Below are 26,582 nucleotides of genomic sequence, written 5' to 3'. Positions count from 1 at the left end.
TGTGCTCAGGTGGCCAAGAAGGCCAACAGCATCCTGGCCTGTATAAGAAGCAGTGCGGCCAGCAGGTCTAGGGAGGTGATTGTCCCCCTGTACTCGGCTCTGGTGAGGCCGCACCTCAAGTACTGTGTTCAGTTTTGGGCCCCTCGCCACAAGAAGGACATGGAGATGCTCGAGAGTGTCCAGAGAAGGGCAACGAAGCTGGTGAGGGGTCTGGAGAACAAGTCTTACGAGGAGCAGCTGAGGGAGCTGGGGTTGTTTAGCCTGGAGAAGAGGAGGCACAGGGGTGACCTCATTGTTCTCTATAGGTACCTTAAAGGAGGCTGTAGAGAGGTGGGGGTTGGTCTATTCTCCCACATGCCTGGTGACAGGACAAGGGGGAATGGGCTAAAGTTGTGCCAGGGGAGGTTTAGGTTGGATGTTATGAAGAACTTCTTTACTGAAAGGGTTGTTAGGCATTGGAATGGGCTGCCCAGGGAAGTGGTTGAGTCACCATCTCTGGAGGACTTCAAGAGACGTTTAGATGTAGCCCTTAGTGATATGGTTTAGTGGAGGTCTTGTTAGTGTTAGGACAGAGGTTGGACTAGATGATCTTGGAGGTCTCTTCCAACCTAGACGATTCTGTGATTCAAAGAGATGTGCATGTCCAAGTAGAGACCGGCGCGCATCAGTCCATAGACTCCAACCCACCCAAAGAACCCTGCAACTGACAGAAGGAAAAACAAAGCACTTACCCCTAAGAGCAGCCCAGGCAGAAGGAGCTCCCTCATGCCTTGCCTGGGGCTCATATACCATTTGGCCCCGCCCAACACCCAAACCCAAGCACCTGGGAAAGAGGAGGGGCAAAAAAAACAAAGTACACAGAGCAGGACAAGCAGCAGCTGTGGTTGTTTTTTTTGTTTGTTTTTAATATCATTTTCAGCTAAACACCATACACAGTGCAGACAAGAGAACTGGGGTGTCTCTAGAAGCAGCAATGCCCATGCTTTTGCTTCAGCTTTGCATGTTGAAAGCTTCTCTCCTCTACAACCCCTTTCTCGGGAACCAGGCAGCATTCAAGTGACCTGCTTTGCTCCTATTCTGAAGACTATCACAGTCCACCTTGCCTGTGGCACCTGAGAAACAGAAGAGAAAGCGACCACAGCAGCAAAAGCCACAGCACCCTTAGGTCAGTTACTCTCATCCCCTCCTTTACCTCAGCAGCTTACCTACCCCACAGAGCAGATGCTTCCATCTGTTCTCTTTAGCCACTTACAGCACCTCGAAAAGGCAAACTGGAATTTTACTCTATTTGATGTCGTAAAATAACTGCAGTGACAACCGCACCCCAAAAGCAACTGCTACATCTCTTCATCGCCCACCAGAGTCACTCCAGAGGCAGCTCGGGTCATGACATCCTGTATCGCACACTGCGTTTCCACCTGAACAAAGAAAAACACAGAAGATAAACATTCAGCTGCCACAATTAGCACCCATCCCTCAACAACAGAAGTGACTCCATAGTTCATTTTATCATTTTAAAACAACAGTTCACTTGCCTCTGTACCTGGAAATCAGATCCAAGCTCAAAAGGAGTAGACAGCATCACCCATGCCACCTGGCAACACAAAAGGACAAAATGACCACTGTGCTTGCAAGCAACCACCTGCCACACCGCTCCTCTGGCCCAAACAACCTCACCTCAGACCCTCAGAGGGAAAGACCTGAACGTCTTTCCCTTCGCTTCCGATAAGGGATGACCTCGCTGACACCACTCTCACCTTCCCCCACTGCTCCATGACATGGGGGTTTACCTGTCCAAGACTGCACTAGGCACCTGCAGAGACAAGAGAAAACCACACCCTGTGGCACCTCACAGCCACAGCATACTTGCTGCAATACCTCTCTTCCCAGCTCCTTTACTTCAGCTGCTCGTTAGCTCTGAGATTCATGACCAGGCAGCACTGTGCCAAAATGTGTCCAGGCAGCGCCGCACGAAAACAAGCCCCGGGCAGTGCCACAATCACAGAGTTACCCTTCACAGATGAAAACGGTGACCCTGCTCAGCCTCTTCCTCATACTGCCCTTATGCAGTCAAGGCCCTTGCCATGCATACTGAGGCTCTTTGTGAATCCTCTGCACAGTTACGCAAATGCCTTGATATACCCAGAGACTAAAATAGAACCCCCAAATAAGGAACCGTACCCCACCATTTCCCAAACACAAGTTAGCTAGCAACCCCTCCTAAACATACCTCTAGTACGTCAATTCCAAGCACTTAACATCTAGAAGGCTGCAAGGTCTAAAGACTCCACAGCCAGCCAAACCACAGGCAAAAGCTCCAGAAATATAACAAACTGCCCCTAACCCTGGAAAAGACTACACCTCACCTGCCTCCTGCTGCTCAGGGAGCTTCCACGATCCAGTTCTCCTAAACCCTGCTCCATCACTTTACCACCACAGCTGGAACTTGCATAATATTTGACATACAGGCCAAGACTCACAGGAAGCCCCAATCAAGCTGTCAAAATCCTAAGGGACCCAGAACACACAAGCTAACATTACCACCCTATCCGTAAACACGCTCTAACAATTACTCACCTGAAGAAGAGCTGCATGCAATAAAGGCACCTGCTCCTACTATATAGATAGATTGCTTTCCTCTAACAGATCCTTCAAGGCCTTACCTCAAAGAGATGTGCATTTCCAAGTAGAGACCGGTACGCATCAGTCCATAGACTCCAACCCACCCAAAGAACCCTGCAACTGACAGAAGGAAAAACAAAGCACTTACCCCTAAGAGCAGCCCAGGCAGAAGGAGCTCCCTCATGCCTTGCCTGGGGCTCATATACCATTTGGCCCCGCCCAGCACCCAAACCCAAGCACCTGGGAAAGGGGAGGGGCAAAAAACAACAAAGTACACAGAGCAGGACAAGCAGCAGCTGTGGTTGTTTTTAATATCATTTTCAGCTCAACACCATACACAGTGCAGACAAGAGAACTGGGGTGTCTCTAGAAGCAGCAATGCCCATGCTTTTGCTTCAGCTTTGCATGTTGAAAGCTTCTCTCCTCTACAACCCCTTTCTCGGGAACCAGGCAGCATTCAAGTGACCTGCTTTGCTCCTATTCTGAAGACTATCACAGTCCACCTTGCCTGTGGCACCTGAGAAACAGAAGAGAAAGCGACCACAGCAGCAAAAGCCACAGCACCCTTAGGTCAGTTACTCTCATCCCCTCCTTTACCTCAGCAGCTTACCTACCCCACAGAGCAGATGCTTCCATCTGTTCTCTTTAGCCACTTACAGCACCTCGAAAAGGCAAACTGGAATTTTACTCTATTTGATGTCGTAAAATAACTGCAGTGACAACCGCACCCCAAAAGCGACTGCTACATCTCTTCATCGCCCACCAGAGTCACTCCAGAGGCAGCTCGGGTCATGACATCCTGTATCGCACACTGCGTTTCCGCCTGAACAAAGAAAAACACAGAAGATAAACATTCAGCTGCCACCATTAGCACCCATCCCTCAACAACAGAAGTGACTCCATAGTTCATTTTATCATTTTAAAACAGCAGTTCACTTGCCTCTGTACCTGGAAATTAGATCCAAGCTCAAAAGGAGTAGACAGCATCACCCATGCCACCTGGCAACACAAAAGGACAAAATGACCACTGTGCTTGCAAGCAACCACCTGCCACACCGCTCCTCTGGCCCAAACAGCCTCACCTCAGACCCTCAGAGGGAAACACCTGAACGTCTTTCCCTTCGCTTCCGATAAGGGATGACCTCGCTCACAACATTCTCGCCTTCCCTCACTGCTCCATGACATGGGGATTTCCCTGTCCAGGACTGCACTAGGCACCTGCAAAGACAAGAGAAAAGCACACCCTGAGGTGAAGGGAATGACGACACGGACTCCAAGATAGTCGAGAAATGGAGACCTTTAATTGCCCCGATGCCAGATCTTACATAGTTCTTCTGGGCCCCTACACGCGCTGCACATGGCTGGCAAACATAGTTACAGGCTTCTGATTGGTGCATTCCTTTTGATCACGCATAGCCCGCTATAGGCCCATCCGAGCCTAACAACTCCTTCTTACTGGTTCCCACTGTCTCTTATTCTAGCCTGGTTACCACTCTATGCCCCTGAGTAACCTTCTTCTTAACCCTTAGCGCATCACCATATCAATCAGCTCCAGTTTGTCACCGAACACGTCACCCATAATTCCCCCTTTCTTTGTTTCTACAAGCCAAATTGTGTGCCACGAACAATTAATCATTTTTTGCAATCGTTGCAGCAGGCATGGTGTAACTATTATAATTGCAACAAACGCAATAAACAAGATCATTATCTTTTCCTTTCTCAAGTACTTAAATTTGTTGCTACAGAACTACAGCATCATGCAAGGAAAGGACAGCTGAACCACATTAAGGGTTTCTTTTTTAAGCTCCAAAGCAGTTAATCAAGGAACTGACTAGCTCTATGCATAGTTAGGTTTTAAAGTGTGCTAAAAGAACTTGAACTCTTTCATTAAGACTGTGCTTGAACAACGCACAGCTCGAAAGGACCAGCCACCATCACCCATGCCACCTGGGAATACTAAAGGACAAAATGACCACTGTATTCGCAAGCAACCACCTGCCACACCGCTCCTCTGGCCCAAACAGCCTCACCTCAGACCCTCAGAGGGAAACACTTGAACGTCTTCCCCTGGGGTAGTTTTACTGGGGTTGGCAACCGAGCTCCACCACAATCACTCTCTCACTCCCCATCCTCAAAGAATAACAGGGAAAAAATATGATGAAAAGGGCTCAAGGGTTAAGATAAGGACGAGGAGAGGAGGTCACACAGTAAATATCGTGACGGGCAAAACACGCTCAGCATAGGAAGATAGTAAGATTTATTGCTTATTACTACACAACCTACAGAAGCGAGAAACGAAGGAAAGCAACCAAAAGCACCTTCCCCCCACAACCACCCTCTTCCACCTTCTCCCCCCCAGCGGTGCAGGTGACCAGTGTTTATGGTCAGCCTATAGCACTTCTTCGCCGCCACTCCTTCTCGGACGCCCTCATCCCCTGTGCTGTGGGGTTCCTCCCACAGGATACAGTCCTTGGTGAACTGATCTGGTGTGGGCTGCCCACAGGCAGCAGCTTTTCAAGAACTGCTCCAGATGTAGGTCCATACCACGGGGTCCATCCCTCAGGAGCAAACTGCTCCAACCTGGATCCCCCACAGGCAGCAGCTCCTGCCAGCTCACCTGCTCCTGCGTGGTCTCCTCTCCACGGTCTACAGGTCCGGCCCGGAATCTGCTCCGGCAGGGGTCTTCCACAGGCCACAGCCTCCATCAGTGCAGGTCCACCTGCTCCACCATGGTCTCCTCCACCGGCTGCAGCGTGGAACCCTGCTCCACCGTGGTACTCCATGGGCTGCAGGGGGACAGCCTGCTTCACCATGGCCCTCGCCACAGGCCGCTGGGGACTTCTGCTCCGGCGCCTGCAGTACCTCTCCCCCTCCTTATTCACTGACCTTGGCGCCTGCAAGGCTGTTCCTCACTCCTCTTGCTCTCCCAGCTGCTGTGTGGCACAGCGTGTGGTTTGTTTTTTTTCCTTTCTTAAATATGCTCTCACAGACACGCAAACATCACCACTTATTGGCTCCGCTCGGCACTGGGGCCCTTACCTAACGTGGGGCAGCTTCTAGACTCTTCCCACAGAAGGCACCCCTAGAGCCCACTGCTACCAAAACCTTGCCACATAAACCCACTACATCCCTTCACTTCGGTTAAGGGACGACCAGGCTGACAACACGCTCACCTTCCCTCACTGCTCCGTGACACGGGGATTTCCCTGTCCAAGACCGCACTAGGCACCTGCAGAGACAACAGAAAAAGCACACCCTGAGGCACCCCACAGCCACAGCGTACCTGCTGCAATACCTCCCTCGCACCAGCTCCTTTACCTCAGCTGCTCGTTAGCTCCATCTGAGACAAATGTGTCCAAGCGGCGCTGCGCGAAAATGCGCCCGGGCAGCGCCGCGATCACAGACTTATCTTTCACGAATGGAAAAGGTGAGCCTGCTCACTCTTGTGGGAATAGAAATGTTTTTGCAGTGTTACATAGTTTAGAAGGAAGGAATGTGGTATTGAGATATGCTTACAGTGATAAGAAAGCTCAGCAGGTGACCTCCTAAAATGCAGACAACCAGACTCCTTAGAGCAATCAGGTAAAAATCACTATGTTAAGTCAAGCCAGATAAGGGGAGGAAACATTACCATCTCAAAAACAGGCCAGAAACTGAAGGCCAGGCATTGCCTGTGAAGCATCAGATAGATTGTGAACCTGGATTACCCACTCCAGTGGGGAAACAGGGGAGGGTCCTGTCATCAAAAAGTATATAAACTGTGTTTTGGAACTAGTAGTAGGTGCGCTCTCCTGCTTGTGGGGCGCCCGCCATTGCAATCGAGAATAAATTACTAAGACAAAAAGAACCAATTAAGGAAACAGCAGTATTTTGGCCAAAATACAGGCCTGATAAAAATTCAGGCTTGAAATTTATGTGTAAACGATAAGATTCCTTTTTTTTGGAGGAGGAGCCAAGTTATGCTCCCTATAATCCTAATATTGCACCGGTGGCAGCAGCAGCCGCTCCAGGAAAGGAGACAGGGACTGCAATTAACACTGTCCCTAGAGAAGAGCGTACTCTAGGCTCTGGCAAGAATTAAAACAAGGTAGAAGAGGTACTGAGAATTTTGCCTTCCGGATACTAACAGTACTAACACTAACTGTGTATCCCCTTAAGTGAACTTCCCCCCCTCCTTACCAGCAGAGAGATTAGGAGTTTCCTAGGACCTAACTTATACTCGGGGGGGTGGAAATTATGTATATAAATATGTTGTTTACAGGGAAAGAAATGGGAATGATCAGGAGGAGAGCTGCTATACAAAAATGGGAAAGAACTCATCCTCCAGGACCAGGGGTAATACCGGCAAGGCAGAAATAACCACTTGCTGATCCTGGCTGGAAGAATAATAGTGTGCAACACAGAAATCATGAGAGACTTGGGGTCAGAATGAGAAAGTACTTGGGGATGAATGCTGAGGACCCGGTATCCCAAGGGCTCTTGAAAGTTCATTTTGTGATTGAAGCCTGGCAAGATACACAGAAAATGCTCCAGAAGGTGGGGGGGGATGTAGTGAACAGTCACTGGGGGGCCCTCCTGTGGGAGGCCCTGAACGTGTGTGTCAAGAGGGGAGATGAGAAGGAAAAGCACAGAGTGAAACTAATGGTATTGACAGTGTAGCAAGTAGTCAGGCAGAGGTCTGGAGAAAGAGGAAGAAAATCTTCAGGGGGAGTCAGGGCCAGGATGGAAAAGAGAGGAAGAGAGATGAAGGAATGGCAGGCAAGGAAAGCTACCCGTGTTGCGGCCTGAATCTTAGCAGAGACAGGCTTTGATGGGATGTTTTAAGTGTGGGCAGGCTGGCCACTTCAGGTAGGAATATCCGGAGTGGAAGAAGGAGGAGAGAAGGAAAATGGGATGAGGGAGAAAGGTATGGAATTAAGTTGGCTAATGACTGAGACTTTGGTGAAAGTACAGGCTGGAGAAAGATAAGAAGAAGTGTTAAAAAGGGTTATTGAAGGTGTTAAAGGTGGGGTATGTAATGTTTGACAGAGCTGTTTTTTTGAATGAGTTGGGAAAGTTGAATGAGCAGGGAAAGAGGATGTAGGCATTATCTAAGTAACAGTCTAGAAGTTTTGGTATATTTGCTGTGGTGTTTGGTCAGGTTCCCAAGTATCGACAAGGGGGGGGGATGGGGGGGGGCAGCCTGCTCCACCAGGGGCGTCTCCACAGGCCACAGGGGGCTTCGGCTCCGGCACCTGGAGCGCCTCCACCCCCTCCTTCTGTGCTGACTTTGGTGTCTGCGGGGAGGTTTCTCACTCCTCACTCTCCCAGCTGCTGTTGAGCAGCAGGTTTTTGTTTGTTCGTTTGTTTTCATGGATGTGCTCTCACAGAGGCACGGACTGTGTTGCTCATGGCTTGGCTCTGGGCAGCGGTGAGCCCCTCTGGGGCCGGATGAAATTGTCCCTTATCTGCTACGGGGAGGTTTCTGGATTCTCCACGTGGGGGGCTGCCACTGCAGCCCCCCCCCAAACCTTGCCATCAAACCCAATACACAGGGGCAGCTAGGTCATTACCGGCCTGTAAAGTATCAGGGATTAAATTAACTAATGAAACCCTAAAAAGTGATGGGGGTAGATGGGGGCTGGGATAACAGTGCCACCTTTGGGGGATACCAAGCTGAGACTAGGGGATAAAATGATCTCTAGGCAATTATTGTATGTACCCAAGGCAGGGACTAACTTGTTGGGAAGGGATTTGATGATGAAATTGGGCATTCAAATAGTAAATTGTTAGACTGGAATAACAGTGGTATTAATGGAGTGCTCTCAGGCCCTGAGAGCAAAGATATATTCACCTCTGACTGGAAAGACTCTGAAGTGGGGGCGGAAGCAACAATACATATGGACAGTTTTACCTCAGGGGTTTACAGGGCCTCCGATTAATTTGGGCAAAGTTCTAGAACAGATTTTGGAGCAATTCCAACCTCCCAAGGAGGAATTTCTGTTACAAAATGTGGATGATCGTTTATTGTCAGAACACGAGAAAACAGTTGTGAAGGAAGCTACTAACAAGCTATTCAACTTTCTGGGAAAGCAGGGCTTGGGAGTATTGAAAAATAAATTACAATATGTAGAAAGAGAAGTCAGGTATTTAAGGCACCTAATGTCTGAGGGAAAACGGAGAATAAATCGAGAGAGGATTCAGGGAATTGTTGAAAACTAAGAAAGAACTAAAAAGTTTTAAGAGAGATTTCTTTAAGGAATCAGGAGCCACGAAGTCTGAGGGAAAATGGATACTCCCTGATGGGAGAGAAATGCTGAATAAAGCACCAATGAGGCAAATATGACCGCACTAGGCACCTGCAGAGACAACACAAAAAGCACACCCTGAGGCACCTCACAGCCACAGCGTACCTGCTGCAATACCTCCCTCGCACCAGCTCCTTTACCTCAGCTGCAGGTTAGCTCGATCTGAGACAAATGTTCCCCGGGCGGCGCCACGATCACAGACTTATCTTTCACGAATGGAAAAGGTGAGCCTGCTCACTCTCTAGGTAATACTGCGCTTATGCAGTCAAGGAACCGTACCACCACCATTTCCCAAACACAAGTTAGCCAGCAACCCCTCCTAAACATACCTCTAGTACGTCAATTCCAAGCACTTAACATCTAGAAGGCTGCAAGGTCTAAAGACTCCACAGCCAGCCAAACCACAGGCAAAAGCTCCAGAAATATAACAAACTGCCCCTAACCCTGGAAAAGACTACACCTTACCTGCCTCCTTCTGCTCTTTTCAGATACATGCTTGCACAGGGAGCTTCCATGAGCCAGTTCTCCTAAACCCTGCTCCATCACTTTACCACCACAGCTGGAACTTGCATAATATTTGACATACAGGCCAAGACTCACAGGAAGCCCCAATCAAGCTGTAAAATTTTAAGGGACCTAGAGCACACAAGCTAACATTACCACCCTATCCGTAAACACGCTCTAACAATTACTCACCTGAAGAAGAGCTGCATGCAATAAATGCACCTGCTCCTACTATATAGATTGCTTTCCTCTAACAGATCCTTCGAACCCTTACCTCAAAGAGATGTGCATTTCCAAGTAGAAACCGGTACGCATCAGTCCATAGACTCCAACCCACCCAAAGAACCCTGCAACTGACAGAAGGAAAAACAAAGCACTTACCCCTAAGAGCAGCCCAGGCAGAAGGAGCTCCCTCATGCCTTGCCTGGGGCTCATATACCATTTGGCCCCGCCCAGCACCCAAACCCAAGCACCTGGGAAAGGGGAGGGGCAAGAAACTACAAAGTAGACAGAGCAGGACAAGCAGCAGCTGTGGTTTCCTTTTTTATTTTTCCATCTGGTTTTCAGCTCAACACCATGCAGAGTGCAGACAAGAGAAGTGGGGTGTTTCTAGAAGCAACAATCCCCAGGCTTTTGCTTCAGCTTTGAATATTGAGAGGACAATATGACCAAGCAAGTAACTGATCATCTTCAGCTGGCATTGGCTTAAACCTTTCTTTTTGCATAGGAAGAAAAATCTAGGAGCACCACAGATGACACGCCAAAAAAGAAAAACCAATTCCATGAAATAACATCACTCACAGGAAAAATCACACACTTGACTAGGCTATCTGAAAACAACAGAACAACAGAAGTGACTCCATAGTTCATTTTATCATTTTAAAACAGCAGTCCACTTGCCTCTGTACCTGGAAATCAGATCCAAGCTCAAAAGGAGTAGACAGCATCACCCATGCCACCTGGCAACACAAAAGGACAAAATGACCACTGTGCTTGCAAGCAACCACCTGCCACACCGCTCCTCTGGCCCAAACAGCCTCACCTCAGACCCTCAGAGGGAAACACCTGAACGTCTTTCCCTTCGCTTCCGATAAGGGATGACCTCGCTCACAACATTCTCACCTTCCCTCACTGCTCCATGACATGGGGATTTCCCTGTCCAAGACTGCACTAGGCACCTGCAGATACAAGAGAAAATCACACCCTGAGGTGAAGGGAATGACGACACGGACTCCAAGATAGTCGAGAAATGGAGACCTTTAATTGCCCCGATGCCAGATCTTACATAGTTCTTCTGGGCCCCTACACGCGCTGCACATGGCTGGCAAACATAGTTACAGGCTTCTGATTGGTGCATTCCTTTTGATCACGCATAGCCCGCTATAGGCCCATCCGAGCCTAACAACTCCTTCTTACTGGTTCCCACTGTCTCTTATTCTAGCCTGGTTACCACTCTATGCCCCTGAGTAACCTTCTTCTTAACCCTTAGTGCATCACCATATCAATCAGCTCCAGTTTGTCACCGAACGCGTCACCCATAATTCCCCCTTTCTTTGTTTCTACAAGCCAAATTGTGTGCCACGAACAATTAATCATTTTTTGCAATCGTTGCAGCAGGCATGGTGTAACTATTATAATTGCAACAAACGCGATAAACAAAATAATCATTATCTTTTCCTTTCTCAAGTACTTAAATTTGTTGCTACAGGACTACAGCATCAAGCAAGGAAAGGACAGCTGAACCACATTAAGGGTTTCTTTTTTAAGCTCCAAAGCAGTTAATCAAGGAACTGACTAGGCCTATGCATAGTTAGGTTTTAAAGTGTGCTAAAAGAACTTGAACTCTTTCATTAAGACTGTGCTTGAACAACGCACAGATTAACCCCCCAGAAAGCCAAATATTCCAACTCTATACATAAGAGGTTTTTTTTAAAAAAAGTTCTACACACTCTCAAAGAGATTTTGAAATTGATTTAAATACTTTACCTTGCAGCTCTGCTATGGCACAAGACAGCACATGTGAAATTTAAGGCTAATTTTTGGGTGCATACATGTAAAAGCTGGCCTTAAAACAAGAGCTGTTGTATTTACTTAATTCTGAGTCTGTAGTGTGAATTCACATTAAAGTAGAGCTGCCACAGCAATCAACAGAATCACAGACTTCCTTCACCTGAATGAGCCCATCTTCTGTGAATCCAGTCATACCAGTTTTAAACAACCTATCTAAAGCAGTATATCTTAGACTTTGACTTTCTCTGCAACTGTTTCAGAACAAATTAATATCCGCAAAAACTGGAGAAGAACCATCAACTGGTCATATCACGCAAATCTGATGCACAAACCCACTACCTTTAAAACCTTCTCCCCCTCAACAATTTCTTCAGTGTAAATCAGAGCTGTTACTTGAAAACAGAGCTCTCTAGTCCCATCTGCACACATCTCTCTATTTTAATGGGAAGAAAGATAGCAAATCAAATTCTGCTCATTTACTAGTTTAACAGACCTAATATTTTAATACCTCCTGGTACATTTTTCATTTGCTGAACTTTTGCATAATGTTTTAAAGAGGGGCTCAATGCACCCTGAATGCAGGACTTGTAGAGGCCACTGTGATTTACGCTTACTTGCTCAGTAAAGTTTATTGCTATAAGACAGTTATTTACGTGGGACTTACCTGAAACACAAATTTATGATATCAACAAAAAAAGTACACCACAGACTAACACTGCTTTTTAGATACTCTTCAATTTTAAAATTTTCAAACACGTTAACTTGTCTTATTTTGTTTAGGGCTGAGGCTGTTCAGCAAGGTCACATAATTTGAGACTGCTGAAATACTTCAGCAATCCTTTGGTCCCAGTAGCTGTAAAACAGCCAAGTAAAAAGAAATTTCCCTACTAAAAAAAGTGTGTGTGGGGAAAGGGGGGAGAGAATTGTCACCAGAAAAGTGTCTTTTAAACACTATCTGCTACACACCACAAAAGTCTTTGTTATAAAATACACCTTTTCATACAAAAGACATCTTGCAAAACCATTTGATTGCCCCACGATGCTGAACGTTTGTGTGAGCTTCTCTTCTTTTCTAAATATTATTCAGCCCAGGCACTTTCAGCCTGAGTGGCTTTGTCTCACATACATGGAACAGCTTGGCCACGATTATCACGAGGCCACTGTCCAGCAAGATAGGGAGCAGCAAGTGTGTCCAACGAGGAAGTCCGGCGAATAATACTGGAAGGGCTTGATGAAGGTGGTCTTAACTTGTCAGCTCTGCAGCCCGGCGAGCCATGGCTCTTCCTCTCCGGTGAGCTCCTGCCTTGCTCCGGGGACTGCCACTGGTGCTGGACCCTGCCCGCCGCCGTGGTGCTGCCCTCTGGCAGCAGGGAGGAGCAAGGTGAGGGCCCACAGCCCAGCAGCGTTTGTATCCCCCACTTGATGCTGCCTCCCACACTTTCTCCCCCCTTGTTCCCAAGTCTTTACAAGAAACACAGCTGAGACCATCGAGGGGACCCCTTGCTTTTGCAAAAACTTCGATAGTAGCTTTATCTTAAACGGGTCATATTTTACACCCCTTTTTATTAATAATTGCGTTAATAATTTTACTATTGCCTCTTCTGCTGAGATATTGGCTCCCATCGTGAATGCCCAGCCGCTCACCTGTCCTTCAGGCCATGTCCCAGGGTTGAAGCTGCAGTCCAGCTGCAAGCTTGATTCATTCGGCTGGGTTCCCTCCGGATGCCCATACAGCATCTCTCTACCCCTTATCACGACGGGGTTACCATTTGAAGGGAATGACGACACGGACTCCAAGATAGTCGAGAAATGGAGACCTTTAATTGCCCCGATGCCAGATCTTACATAGTTTTTCTGGGCCCCTACACGCGCTGCACATGGCTGGCAAACATAGTTACAGGCTTCTGATTGGTGCATTCCTTTTGATCACGCATAGCCCGCTATAGGCCCATCCGAGCCTAACAACTCCTTCTTACTGGTTCCCACTGTCTCTTATTCTAGCCTGGTTACCACTCTATGCCCCTGAGTAACCTTCTTCTTAACCCTTCGTGCATCACCATATCAATCAGCTCCAGTTTGTCACCGAACGCGTCACCCATACTGAGGCACCTCACAGCCACAGCGTACCTGCGGCAATACCTCTCTCTTCCCAGCTCCTTTACTTCAGCTGCTCACCAGCTCTAACTGAGATTCTTCACTCACGGCGCCACAGCAAACTCTGCCTGGGCCGCACAACACACACTACACAAGCTACATTGTTTAAGACACACCACAGCTGGAACATTCCTGCCCAACAATCAGTCGCATCCCACGTCAGGAAGGATGCCGCACGCTCCTAGAAACCAAACCTACCAGTCCTGAACAGCTCCCCTGCCAGACAACTCCCCACCTCCTCTTGCCAACCACACTCAGCACACAATTTGCCCTTCAAAAAAAAAGTAAGAACATACACACAAAAACAACTGAGCTCCACAAATGCCAAAAAGCCATGCACACACAACAGCCCCAGCAGGGGTAATCACAGACTTACCCTTTACAGATGAAAAAGGTAACTCTGGTATGACCCTGCTCAGTCTCTTGGTAATACTGCGCCTGTGGTCAAGCCTCTTGCAGTGTGTAAACAAGCTCTTTTTAGTCCTCTGGAGAGTTACACAACAGGTTTGATACATCTCGAGATTAAAATAACCCCAAAACAGAAGCGTAGACCACCGTCCCAAAAACGAGCGAGCTGGCAACCTCTGCTAAATAGCCCTCTAACAAGTGAATTCCAAGCACTTGCAATCTAGAAATCCAGAGACTCTGACCCACCTAAAGAACCCTGCAACTGACAGAAGGAAAAACAAAGCACTTACCCCTAAGAGCAGCCCAGGCAGAAGGAGCTCCCTCATGCCTTGCCTGGGGCCCATATACCATTTGGCCCCACCCAGCACCCAAACCCAAGCACCTGGGAAAGGGGAGGGGCAAGAAACAACAAAGTAGACAGAGCAGGACAAGCAGCAGCTGTGTTTTTTTTTTTTCTTTCATTTGGATTTTAGCTCAACACCATGCAGAGTGCAGACAAGAGAACTGGGGTGTCTCTAGAAGCAGCAATGCCCATGCTTTTGCTTCAGCTTTGAATATTGAAAGCTTCTCTCCTCTACAACCCCTTTCTCGGGAACCAGGCAGCATTCAAGTGACCTGCTTTGCTCCTATTCTGAAGACTATCACAGTCCACCTTGCCTGTGGCACCTGAGAAACAGAAGAGAAAGCAACCACAGCAGCAATAGCCACAGCACCCTTAGGTCAGTTACTCTCATCCCCTCCTTTACCTCAGCAGCTTACCTACCCCACAGAGCAGATGCTTCCATCTGTTCTCTTTAGCCACTTACAGCACCTCGAAAAGGCAAACTGGAATTTTACTCTATTTGATGTCGTAAAATAACTGCAGTGACAACCGCACCCCAAAAGCAACTGCTACATCTCTTCATCGCCCACCAGAGTCACTCCAGAGGCAGCTCGGGTCATGACATCCTGTATCGCACACTGCGTTTCCACCTGAACAAAGAAAAACACAGAAGATAAACATTCAGCTGCCACCATTAGCACCCATCCCTCAACAACAGAAGTGACGCCATAGTTCATTTTATCATTTCAAAACCGCAGTCCACTTGCCTCTGTACCTGGAAATTAGATCCAAGCTCAAAAGGAGTAGACAGCATCACCCATGCCACCTGGCAACACAAAAGGACAAAATGACCACTGTGCTTGCAAGCAACCACCTGCCACACCGCTCCTCTGGCCCAAACAGCCTCACCTCAGACCCTCAGAGGGAAACACCTGAACGTCTTCCCTTGTGGTGGTTTTACTGGGGTGGGCGACCGAGCTCCACCACAACAGAGCCCCCCCTCCCTTCCCCCCCCCCCCCAAAGAGCTGCTCAGGTGGAGCTCTCATATGAGCTCTCATATAGGACACCTGCTGCTCATATACCATTAGGCCCCACCCGGCACCCTGTCCCAATCACCTGGGAAGGAGGAGGGGCAAAGCACAGGAAGGGATAAAGAGAGCAGGAGGACCAGTAGCTGCATTTTTTATTTGGCTTAGCTCAATGATGTGTGGAGTGTTACTAGAAGTAACAATTCCTGTGCTTTTGCTTCAGTTCTGATTATTGAAATGACAATATGAGCAAGTAGGTAACTAAAACTTTTTTTGACTGTAATTAGCTGAAACCTTTCTTTACATAGGTAGAAATAATCTAGGAGTGTAACAGATTACAAACCACAAAAAAGCAATTCAATGTAGTAAAATAACTCACAAGCAAAGTAACATACCTTAGTAGACTATCTAAAAAACAAAAGGCTATGCAGATGGGTCCAAAAAAGCCAACCCAATCAAGATCTGAGAAGGGTACAGACATTCTCAAAAGGAGCAGGGGAAAAAATAGTGGCACAGTACAACCTGGAAAAGACACTAAGCAGATTTAAAAGACCTGTAGGACCTCAGGAGGGACCTGAGAAGAGCACATAGGTCCTTGGAAAGTGGGGGGTGGGGGTTAGGCGGGGACTAGGAATACTAAGTAGAGGAGAAAATGAGTGTTGTGAGCCTGAAGTGTGTACAAGCATCGTAAAGAGGGCACCTGAGAGGATGGGGAAACAAAGGGAAAGCTGCTTACCTCTGAGAAGTCGTCCTTGAGCTCCGTGCTACGGACATTTGTCTTGCGGGCTTGGCGCACAAGTTTAGGGGTCCCCATACATTGAAGGCTTCTTACCTCTGAGAAGTCCTACATGGCTCCACCTGCGTTACTGATTTTTTCCGCCAGCAGGTGGTGGCAGAGGGCGCTACCGCCCTCATCCTGAGAACGGCAGACACAGCTTCCCAAACCGTTTTCTCAATAACGTAAGCAGTGCGAACCACGTGGAAAACCACAAATGAAAACGGCAGAAAAACGCACCCCACGTCGTCTCGGGGAGGAAATAACTGCCCTGAGCAATGTGCCCTTCCCAGCTAGGAAGCTGAACAGCAACGTGAAAAACTACGTTTCCCAGCATGCCACGGAAACCAACATGGCCGACAGGAAGCTCGAAACCCAAAGACCACGACTCCCAGCACGCTGTGGGGCAAGACCCTCAGATCACCTGACGCTGCGGATGCCCCGCAGCCAGCCCCCGGCTTCCTGACCTGCAGCCCGACGCCCCTCCCCACCCCCCGCCCGGGGCTTTCCCTGCCCCAGCCGCTCCGCCTGCAGTATTACGTTTCCAGCAGCAGGCGGCGGCATAGGGCGACGCACCACTACTGCACATGCACACCGGCCCCTGCCAGAGGTACTGCTTTTTCACCAGCTGACTCTGCGCATGCGTGGAACCAGGCACGGCTTCTCAAAACGTTTTCTCGTTAACAGAAGCAGTGGGATCCGCACAGAAAACCACACGGAAGCGGCAAAAAGAGGCACCCCGGTCCACTGGTGCGGAGGAAACAACTGCCCTTCCTACCTGTCTCCGTGTTGCTTCCGGCTTGGAAGCCGAGCAGCAACGTGGAACGACATTTCCCAGCATACCGCAGAAGCCAAAGTGGCCGACAGGAAGCTCGGAGCCCAAAGACCACAACTCCCGGCATGCTGCGGGGCACAGTTTGGCAATTGCTAAAGCGCATGCGCGTCTCCTCCGCCTGCAGTACCCCCCTTTTGCCAGTAGGTGGGAGCAGAGAGCAACGCGTCACTGCAGCGCCTCTTCGCCTGCAGCACCGCTCGCTGTTCGGCCACCAGGTGACACCAGGCGCCGCCACGCCAGCCTGCTCCATGCATGGGCAGAAGCAGAACGGCAGGCACAGCTTCCCAGGCCATCTGCTCGTTAAGGGAAGCGGCGGGAGCCGCGTGGAACACCACAAGGAAACGGCAAGAAAAGGCACCCCTCTCCACTGGCGCGGAGGAAGTAACTGCCCATCCTAAATGGCCCTGTGCCGAGCAGCAACATGAAACTACAGTTCCCGGCGTGCTCTGGAAACCAACATGGCCGACCGGAAGCCCATAGCCCAAAGACCACAACTCCCGGCATGCTCTGGGGCAAGATGCTCCCAGCCACCGCCCCAGAGCAAAATCTGTACTTTCTGACCTGCCGCCTACCCCCCGCAGCTTTCCCTACCCCAGCCGCCGATCGCGCAGGACCCAGCCTCCCCAACACCCTTCCCTCCCCCTCACCAGGGACCCCAGTCCCTCTCTCACCTGCTCCTCCGCAGCAGCCCCAACCCAGGTCACGCTTGCCAATCACTCCCTCCGAGCACACCAGCCCCACCACACCTGGCCCAGGGAGCAAAGACAGCACAGGCCTACCCCCACCATTGCTGTCCTTACTTCCCCCCCACCCCCCAGCCTGCAGCCTCTCCAGCAGGGTGGCCCCCACACCCAGATCGCTTGTCTGTATCCATCAGCTCCCCCATGGACAATGAACACAGGGCCAACCCCCCAGCCCCTGCCCCCTCCACACCCAGGAACCTGCAACCAGCAACACGGCCACTTACAGAGGCCACAAACACAGAGGGCAGCACAAGCCAGAAAGCGAACTTTATTAAACTCTTGCGCAGGACTCCTGGCAGGGAGACTGCAGTGGAACTCCCTGCCCAGACGTTCTCCCCTTCCTCTGGGGGGCTGCGAGGCTCAGGCATCGAGCAGGTCTGTCCATCCGTCTCAGCGTCCATCCTATGGGGAACGGTTGCCTCCTGCGGAAATGGGCTGTGATGCACAGAAGGAGGAAAAAAAAACAAAGGAAAACAGCACAAGTGGGACACAAGCAGCAAGAGAAGAACTGGGTGGACGGACAGCCAGCGGGGCAGAGGGCCAGAAAAACCACCCAGGGGGCAAGGAGCAGGACAGGGGTGATCAACAGGGTTGGACAGAGAGCCCAACAGAGGCACAACTGCGACGGCCAGGATGACCAAGAGTAATAGCAATTTTACTCCTACTGACATCAGAGAGTGTTGGTTTGGGATGAAATCAGAGTTTTGGTTTTTGGATCAGAGATGACTCTGTTGAACAGTCTCTGCCTTTCCAGTATGCGAAAGGGAAAAGCCACAAGGATAAGCACAGAAGTATGAAGCTATTACCAACAGAGATGCTGGAATTATGCTTCTCAATATCACTTTTGGTACTTGTGGAATAATTGCCTGAAGTAACTAGGCAAATTAAACTAATATTCACATTTTAAAGAAAATGTACAGCATTGAAGAAGCTTTCAGGGTGGAGGGTACCTGTGCTACCTAAGCGTTCCCTAGGCCTCCAACTTTACATGCTATTGCACTAGGTGAACTTGGTGTGCTGACTCTAAGGAACAGTACAGAGCGTAGAGTGGAGTGGAGACACCACAGATAGGCTCTGTGATGAGATGGGGAGCCGATGCTCTTGTGCACACCGAGACCGATACGCTGCACATTTGCTACCCTGAGCCAACGACCTGTCATGTTTTTGAAAAAACGCTGTACTCTAGTGAACTTTTGCTCATTATATCATCATTATAATATCAAAACACACCTCCATCCCAAAAGCTCCGTGCCTCCAAGGTGCGACCACCCCTCACTGAGCATGCACTCTGAATTTCTCCTTTAAACAAAAGTGAGATAACTTTTTGCCAATCATAACCAAGATATGCCTGACTAGAGTCACTCAAGGACAGAAAATAATCATAGAATCATAGAATATCCCAAGTTGGAAGGGACCCACATGGATCACCGAGTCCAACTCCTGGCACCACACAGGTCAACCCAAAAATTCAGACCATGTGACTAAGTGCACAGTCCAAACGCTTCTCAAACTCTGACAGGCTTGGTGCAGTGACTGCTTCCCTGGGGAGACTGTTCCAGTGCGCGACAACCCTCTCAGTGAAAAACCTCTTCCTGATGTCTACCCTGAATCTCTCCTGCCGCAGCTTGACACCATTCCTGCGGGTCCTATCACTGGTCACTAAAGAGAATAAATCAGCGGACAATGTAAATTGGCTTAAGTGAAAGGGGATGTTAGGGAAGATAACATCACGAAGGATACCTTTCTGACTTCCGGGATCAGTCGATGGGCTGAGCCTCTCTTCCCCTTGCTGTCGTGGGGTAAGATTTGAACACTTGGTTGTACCAGGTGTCTCCATGGAAACTTAGAAATCTCTAGAGCCTTTGTGCCTTTTAACACATTAATAGCCAGTATGAGTACCTGTGTATCTCATGCATGCTCACTTGCTTTTGCGGACAGTGAATTTATCTCCAGCAATCCAAAGAACCTATGTCCCTGTTGCTGTAATAAATTGCCCTTCATTGCATTGTTCCTAGCCGTGATAGTTCTCATTGAATGCGACTAGATCAAGGATGTGCTACGTTATTGGTGAATCCGTGACCGTGATAGTTCAGTAACCTGAATCCAACCAGACCTGTAACAGTTAGCCAGCTACGCCCCTTAACACGACGGTATTTCATAGGGAAAAACATAAAGCCTAAGATTTCTCATCCCTGAGGCCTTGGGAGGCAGGCAGAGAAGGAACCCGATACTTTTAGTGTCTCCTGACAATCACAGCTTACAGTTACTCCATGTCTTCTGGTCTCACAGGATGAGGCAGAGGTATAATTAATTCCTTCTCCAACTCACTGGAAAGAGCTTTTTTCCTCTCTGTGACAAAGGAAAAAAATGTTATGATCATGGGAGTCATTATACAAAGCCACACTCAGTGAATTCACTATTACAGTTAAGATCGTTTTTAATCAAAAACACCTCGGCAGCAATGTTACCACTGCAAACATAGCGCTGCAAAAAATATTCAACTCAAGATAAAGGAAAGGGTGAGCTAAAAGGACAAATGACGTGACCGAAGGCATCTGCAACAACCATTTGGTAGATGGTTGTCCACAGCCCTCGGATTTCATGGTCGTCTTTCCTGACAAACAAATCCTGGAAGAACAGAAAAGATACACAACGTGTCCACAAAAACTTTTGGGGAGACTACTGAAAAGAAAAACAAAAAAAAATAGAAACAGCAAGCGGCTAGTATGTCAGCTTTGTAAACAGAGTAACATTAACATACTAGGAATTTCCACATTATGTGTAGCCCCAAGGTGGTGCTGGGTACATCCACTGATATTAACGGGGTGGCACAATATAAGAGATAGTTAATAGACCAGGTACACCTGGGGTGCACAGATTGCATATTCCAGGCAACAAAAAAGTCACAGCACTCAGTTTGGATCAGCCTGCACGAGTCTGCTGATAGATGAATATATGCAACAATCAGAGAAGTCTTTTACTCCACAGACTCAGTTTCATTATATATATATATACACACACACATACATATACATATGTATGTATATATATATATATTTATACAGATATACACAAACATTTTGAACTTTATAACCACTTCAGTAATCATCATTAGCTACACCTACGCTTAAAGCCAGGACTACACTTAAGTGATTAAGTAAACATGGAGTCTTATCTGTGAAACGCTGAAAATGCCCCATAACCACTGGGCATCTTATGCACAGCGTACATAATTTTTGCAGAGACATGCATCTTAATACACAAAGAGGAGGGGCGAGGCAGACAAAGGTTTTAGAGACGTGTCAAGACCAGAACCACTGGGCAACTGCTCAGATGTGCAGAGCTCTGCTAAAACCCGCACGATTCCACTGAAGGAAGGAGGCTACCTACTTGTCTGCTTAAAATAACCTCTACAAAGAACATATTACAAAATCAAAAATGAAACTATCGTCCAGCAAAACAAACATCTGGAATACAAAGGGCTAAAAATGACAGCTGAGGTTTGATTCTTTAGCAATGTCAAAGGTCTTCAGATCCTACCTGACTTCTCGCGGATGGTGGTGTTGCAGCACAGAAATGAGGAGATTGGGAAGATCACAACAGGCCAAACATGGTGCTGAGCTCCTAAAGGAGCTGGTGGGATAGCACTGATGAGAGTGAGACAGGCTGTCAGCCTTCTGCACGAGCTGAAGAAAAGAAGCGCAAGTGTCAGAAGAAGCTGTTTCTTCTCATACTTCATTTAATACACATCTTTAAATCCAGGGCATCTTCTTAGGGAACAGATACAGAGGTAGAGTTAGCAGCTCCAAGGACACTTCAGGTTCTTAATTCTTTTTATAGTTAGCTGCTACCCGTAAAACCGAACCAGTTAAAATAGAGTTATATTAAAAATTCTGGATAATAACAAAAGTATGGGATTAAAAAAAAAAACAAACACAGGTTTGCATGGAAAGGAGGTTAAATTATCTCATTCATTCCATTTCTCATTCATTTCCCAATTCCCCTGCAAACTCCATGCTCAGCTCCTCTTCACTCACTCACTCAAACACAGGGCAGATACATCAGTTCTCATCATTCTTGGTAAAAAGACAACGTTTTCACGCTTGCTGTCAAATACCATCTCTTTCCAGCACACTTTCCTGCAAGCTATGCTAATTCCTCCAGGCTTTTTAATATATGCTAGAAACTTCACTGTTTTATCCTAATAACCATCTCGGTGGGAGTCACCCAGCTGCTATCTTTCATTCTGCTGTCTTCATAAATACAAATAAAACAGTACTTCAGCGATGCTCTATGACAAACTAGGCGATATGTGTATCGACCTCTTACATAAGGAAGGAAAGAATTCGTAGACAACATCCAGAAAGTATTACTTTGTTAGATATCAGAGTGGTGGGGCAGAATGACAACACTACACAAGACTGTACCTACGCTCCTAGGATTGTACACAATTTGCTGGAATACAAAAAAAAAAAGTAAGGTCACTGTGTGGAACAAGTTCACTCACTCCATTATTATTGTGAATGGCAAGAATATTTTAGTAAGCGTTCTTTTAAACCCGTAGAAATTTTCGGATTTATCTCAACTTGGCTTCATGAAAACTGAAACTTGCAGTACAAAGATCATTTATAAAAGCTTTTAGCAGCTGACCTTTTTAGGCATGGATTTGGTCACCTTTCTGGTGGGTAATATTCATCTCTCTCTCCCCCTTCCCCCCCACCACCACCAAAAAAAGAGCTTAAAGGCCACAAACTGGGACTTCTTGGAGGTGTGACTCCATTTTTCACCTTACCTAGTACACACTGTTTCTTCGCTATGCTAAGCTTTCACATGACTGCATAGCAGAGTCTCACTGATATTGTTTCTGTCTGCGAGTTTCACATGACTTCCCCAAATTGAATGAAACGAGCATTTTCCGTTGTGATGGACATCAAAATCAGCGATGTCTATCGTCAGCTGTGGAGTCCTGCTGGCAGTTATCACCAGCTCTCACACAATCCCATCTAGCTTTTGGGGTCCGCCCCATCCATCCTCAGCAGTGGGAAGTTCTTCCAGAAGCAAACAGACTGTTATTCGTTCCTCGGTGGAGCTGAGGCTCTGCAAGGCTTTGTTTTTTCCTTCCCTCACTCCCCCTCTATTTCCAAGCTTAAACTTAACACATAAGCTCGTGGGGCTGCGGCGGGAACCCCCAAATCAAATCCTAGCTCCAGCATCCCACAGTCTCCTACTCTAAGGCCCATCAAGCTACAAATGCACACAATGCTACAGACTGCAGTGGGCAGGTCCTTCAGGGCAGGGATGTCATCATCTTTTCAGGTGATGTTCAGCTCCCTGAAAGGGCTGAAATACCACACCCATACTCACTTCCCCTACTTGATTCACACAGGTGTAGTCAGGGGAGCAGGGCCACGCCAGCACTCCCTGCTCACAAAGCTGACTGCCTACCTCCAGGTTTGTGTCATTTCCCTGGATTACTGCTACTTCTGACACATTCCTGCTATGAAAGCATAGCTCAGTGGCATTAAGCAACCAAACACGTGGATTGTGCTGTCTGCAGTATTTTGTCCCACACGCTCCTGCCCAGGACAGTTATTTAATCAGCTGGTGAGCCCGTGCCTCGAGCAAGCATCTTGCTGGGTAACCAGCTCCTAGCCTTGAATGGACACGTGAGAACTTCCAACTTTGTTTCCTGGTAATGTTTGAAGTAAAAGCAGTAGGGAAAATCCCTGGAAGAAAAAGTCTTCCTTAAGCTGAAGACCTGCAATATCGCAAAACTGCTATGAAATATTATGAAGGCAGAATGATGGCTGAGTCAGCCCACTCTGACCAAATGTCAGTGACCCCCCAAAGGTCTTTCTGTTTGCAGGAGCCCGTTTTTGAGATACTTTTGTGCTGCTACCCTAGTGCACTCTGTGTGTTTCTCAGGCCACCTAAAATTCCTGAAATGCAACAGTTCTGGTTTTCTCACCTACTTATTATTAGTACCATTCTTTCAAGACAGTCAGAAGAAGTAATTTATGTTTTTATTTGGTAGAGAGTGAAATCACTTTCGCTATTATGCTGTCACTGAAGTCAGCTGGAACTATTACAGAATGATAAATGAGAGATAAAATAATTTTTCTTTCTTGGATAGCGTCTGCTTCAAATACTCATGCCAGGGCCAGTTTAAGGAATCCACGGATTCCAAGGAAGGGAGGCTTGCCAAAACAGATTCTGTCTTTCTGATAATTTCTCAATAGAGCATTTCTCCCTTCGGTATTACTGGGGTAAGGACAATGACTTGGATTTCACAGAAGCAAGGTTTGCAAGGATAGGTAGTATCTTGATGTCCTGGTTTCAGTTAGGACAGAGTTAATTTTCCTCCTAGTAGCTGGTAGGGTGCTATGTTTTGGATTAGGATGAGAAGAGCGCTGATAACATGCTGATGTTTTAATTGTTGCAGAGCAGTGCTTACACCAGGCCAAGGACTTTTCGGCTTCTCGCTCTGTCCTGCCAGCGAGCAGGCTAGGGGTGCAGCAGGAGATGGAAGGGGACAGACCCAGGACAGCTGACCCAAACTGGCCAAAGGGGTATTCCATACCATCTGACGTCATGCTAAACAATATATAGGGGTGGCTGGCCGGGGTGGGGGGCCGGCTGCTCGGGGATAGGCTGGGCATCGGTCAGCGGGTGGTGAGCAATTGCATTGTGCATCACTTGTTTCGTACACATTATTATTAGTAATACTATCATCATCATCATTATTATTGTTATTATTTTCCCGTCTTAATAAACTGTCCTTATCTCAACCCACAGGCTTCACTTTCCTGTTTCTCTCCCCCATCCCAGAGAGGGAGAGGGGAGGGTGAGCGAACAGCTGTGTGGTGTTTGGCTGCTGGCCAGGTTAAACCACTACACTTGAGATGGATGAGATTTCATGAATACAGCCTCGATACCTACCACAACCTAAATTCCACAATGCTGCTTCTGCAATCTGAGGGACAAACTCTTTTGCCACAGACAGGCAGGGATATCAGACCAGCGCAGAGGATCGCTTCAGGAGTCAGCAGAAGTGGTAACGAGAGAGCTGCATCCCTCTGTGATAGATACCTGTGCCCGAACAAGCTTTCCTTCCGCTCACAGGGGAAAAGACCTGGCGTCCTACAAAAAGTCTCACGTCTACCACTTTGGAGTGTTCTCAGTCAGCTTGTTTGTGCTTCAACTTCCCTTTGAAGGAAGTGGAAAAGTACATAAAAACCTCCTTCCGGTAGCTCGGCACTGATCTGCAAGCCAGCAGCAGGGCTCTGTCACGCTTCAGCCTGGAGAAAAGAAGGCTCTGGGGAGACCTCATTACTACCTTTAAACATGTATAATGGACTCACAAAAAAGACAGGCAAGGACTTTTTACCAGGGCCTGTAGTGACAGGGCAAGGCAACAGCTATAAACTGAAAGAGGACAGATCTAGATCGAACAAAAGGAAGAAATTCTTCACAGTGAGGGTAGTAAGACACTGGAACGGGCTGCCCAGAGAAGTTGTGGAGGCCCCATTACTGGAGGTGCTCAAAGCTGGGCTGGATGGGGCTTTGAGCAACCTGACCTAGTGAAAGATGCCACTGATGGAGGCAAGGGGGATGGACTAGGTGATCTTTAAGTGTCCCTTCCAACCCAAACCACTCTACGATTCTGTGAAAGGAATTGCCTCCCAAGTCTTTCTTGACCAACCACAACTAGCATTCTGGAAAGCCCTGCAAGCACTTGTTCATTATTTCTAGGATAATTCTTAAAGCTGAAGCAGGACAAAGTTTTGTCTACAAAGGCCTTTGGGGAGACTACTGAAAGGAAAACCAAGCCAAACCAAAAAACTAGGAACAGCAAGCGGCTAGTACGTCGGTTTTGTTAACAGAGTAACACTAACGTACTAGAAATTTCCACGTTATTTGCTCTCTAGCTTGAAAAAGTCACCCAATTCTGTCAGTGTTCACCATCTACTTTTTTTTTTTTAATTTTCACGTGGACATGCAAGAAAAACATTTCAAGTCCCTGTCACTGAGGGAGAAGAGGAGAGGGAAAAAAAAAAAGAGGGGGGGAGAAGCGCAGCCATTCCTTTCCTCGGTAACATGAGCAAAAAGCTCCGGCGCTTAGCAACAACGTGCTTTGAAAGATAAAACACAGAAAAAACTACACGTTATTTAATCTCAGCTGTAGAGTCATGTGTATGTGTATCTGCTCATTTGTTTATCCGCCAGTATATTTTGCTACAGACACTACAGAACGTAGATACTGCAAGGTTACTACTACCTTTTGCAACCAATGGGATCTTCGGTAAGAACAGCTATCTGAAAGAGCCAACAAAATCCCCTTCACGCCTCGATTTCACCCGAAGATCGCTACGACATACCTGAACAGTCGGGACAGATGAGCTGCTCTTTCTCCTGGGAAACCTGCAACTGCAGCACACCAGCTGCAGCTTTTCTCGGTTTACCCGGTGTGCCACCTTTGCTCGGCAACAAAACCCACAGGGGTCCTAGCGGTGGGGAGCTGCTTCTGCCCTGGTGAACCGCAGAAAAAGGAAAGAACCGGCTGTCAGAACACAGGGAGAGGAAAACCTCCGAGGCACAGTCCAACGATCAAGCGCAGCGAGGACCCGCGCCTGGCCGCCGCAGCCCCCACCCCTGCCGGCCCGACGCTCCGGGGAAGCGCCCCCGAAGGCTCTCGCTCGCCTCACCGCCGGCAGCCGCGCTCGCAGCCAGCGGCAACCTGCGCCTCCCGGCGCGCACGGCCCGGCCCCGGCTCGGGGAAAGACCGGCCGCGCGCCCCGGAGCCCACGTGGCCGCCCGGCACCACAGAACTACAGCTCCCAGCATGCCTGGGGACAGAGCAGTCCATCCAACCCAGAGCGGAGTCGGCCAGGAA

General features: G+C 48.1%; 1 protein-coding gene across 3 annotated transcripts; it reads right to left on the bottom strand.

The window, feature by feature from the left end:
• Positions 1-1,118: 1,118 nt before the first annotated feature.
• On the bottom strand, positions 1,119-26,582 carry LOC310901942 (uncharacterized protein). 3 transcript variants are annotated; one of them, XM_083842678.1, is made up of 14 exons: positions 26,395-26,582; positions 26,068-26,218; positions 21,230-21,375; positions 19,951-20,038; positions 16,073-18,124; positions 15,083-15,133; positions 12,550-14,957; positions 10,456-10,591; positions 10,314-10,372; positions 5,796-5,851; positions 5,509-5,555; positions 5,240-5,408; positions 3,563-3,621; positions 1,119-1,418 (listed from the first exon to the last, which is right to left on the bottom strand). In XM_083842678.1, the coding sequence occupies exons 9-13, from the start codon at positions 10,358-10,360 to the stop codon at positions 3,590-3,592; spliced, it is 351 nt and encodes a 116-aa protein (XP_083698804.1). In that variant the 5' UTR covers positions 10,361-10,372; positions 10,456-10,591; positions 12,550-14,957; positions 15,083-15,133; positions 16,073-18,124; positions 19,951-20,038; positions 21,230-21,375; positions 26,068-26,218; positions 26,395-26,582; the 3' UTR covers positions 1,119-1,418; positions 3,563-3,589. The 3 variants fall into 3 exon arrangements, 2 of the variants coding, with proteins under 2 accessions (XP_083698804.1, XP_083698803.1); XM_083842677.1 differs by lacking the exons at positions 1,119-1,418; positions 3,563-3,621 and adding an exon at positions 3,858-4,578 and having other exon boundaries at positions 10,536-10,591; positions 14,863-14,957; positions 26,395-26,575; XR_014586323.1 differs by lacking the exons at positions 1,119-1,418; positions 3,563-3,621; positions 5,240-5,408; ... (1 more) ...; positions 10,314-10,372; positions 10,456-10,591 and adding an exon at positions 4,564-4,578 and having other exon boundaries at positions 14,863-14,957; positions 26,395-26,571.

This window comes from Anser anser, assembly GCF_964211835.1.
Source record: "Anser anser genome assembly, chromosome: 6".
NCBI lineage: Eukaryota > Metazoa > Chordata > Aves > Anseriformes > Anatidae > Anser > Anser anser.
The sequence above is the reverse complement of the archived record's forward strand: the minus strand, read 5'-3'. Positions and strand labels throughout refer to the sequence as shown.

What these genes read in the sequence shown, in the direction of transcription:
- LOC310901942 (XM_083842677.1), bottom strand. Translation starts at nt 10,360, where the DNA reads ATGCTGTCTACTCCTTTTGAGCTTGGATCTGATTTCCAGGTACAGAG. An exon ending in ACAGCCTTGCAGGCGCCAAG is followed by an intron (nt 5,409 to 5,508) that starts GTCAGTGAATAA and finishes GTCCCCCTGCAG; the next exon opens with CCCATGGAGTACCACGGTGG. An exon ending in AGGAGACCACGCAGGAGCAG is followed by an intron (nt 4,579 to 5,239) that starts GTGAGCTGGCAG and finishes TTTGTCCTTTAG; the next exon opens with TATTCCCAGGTGGCATGGGT.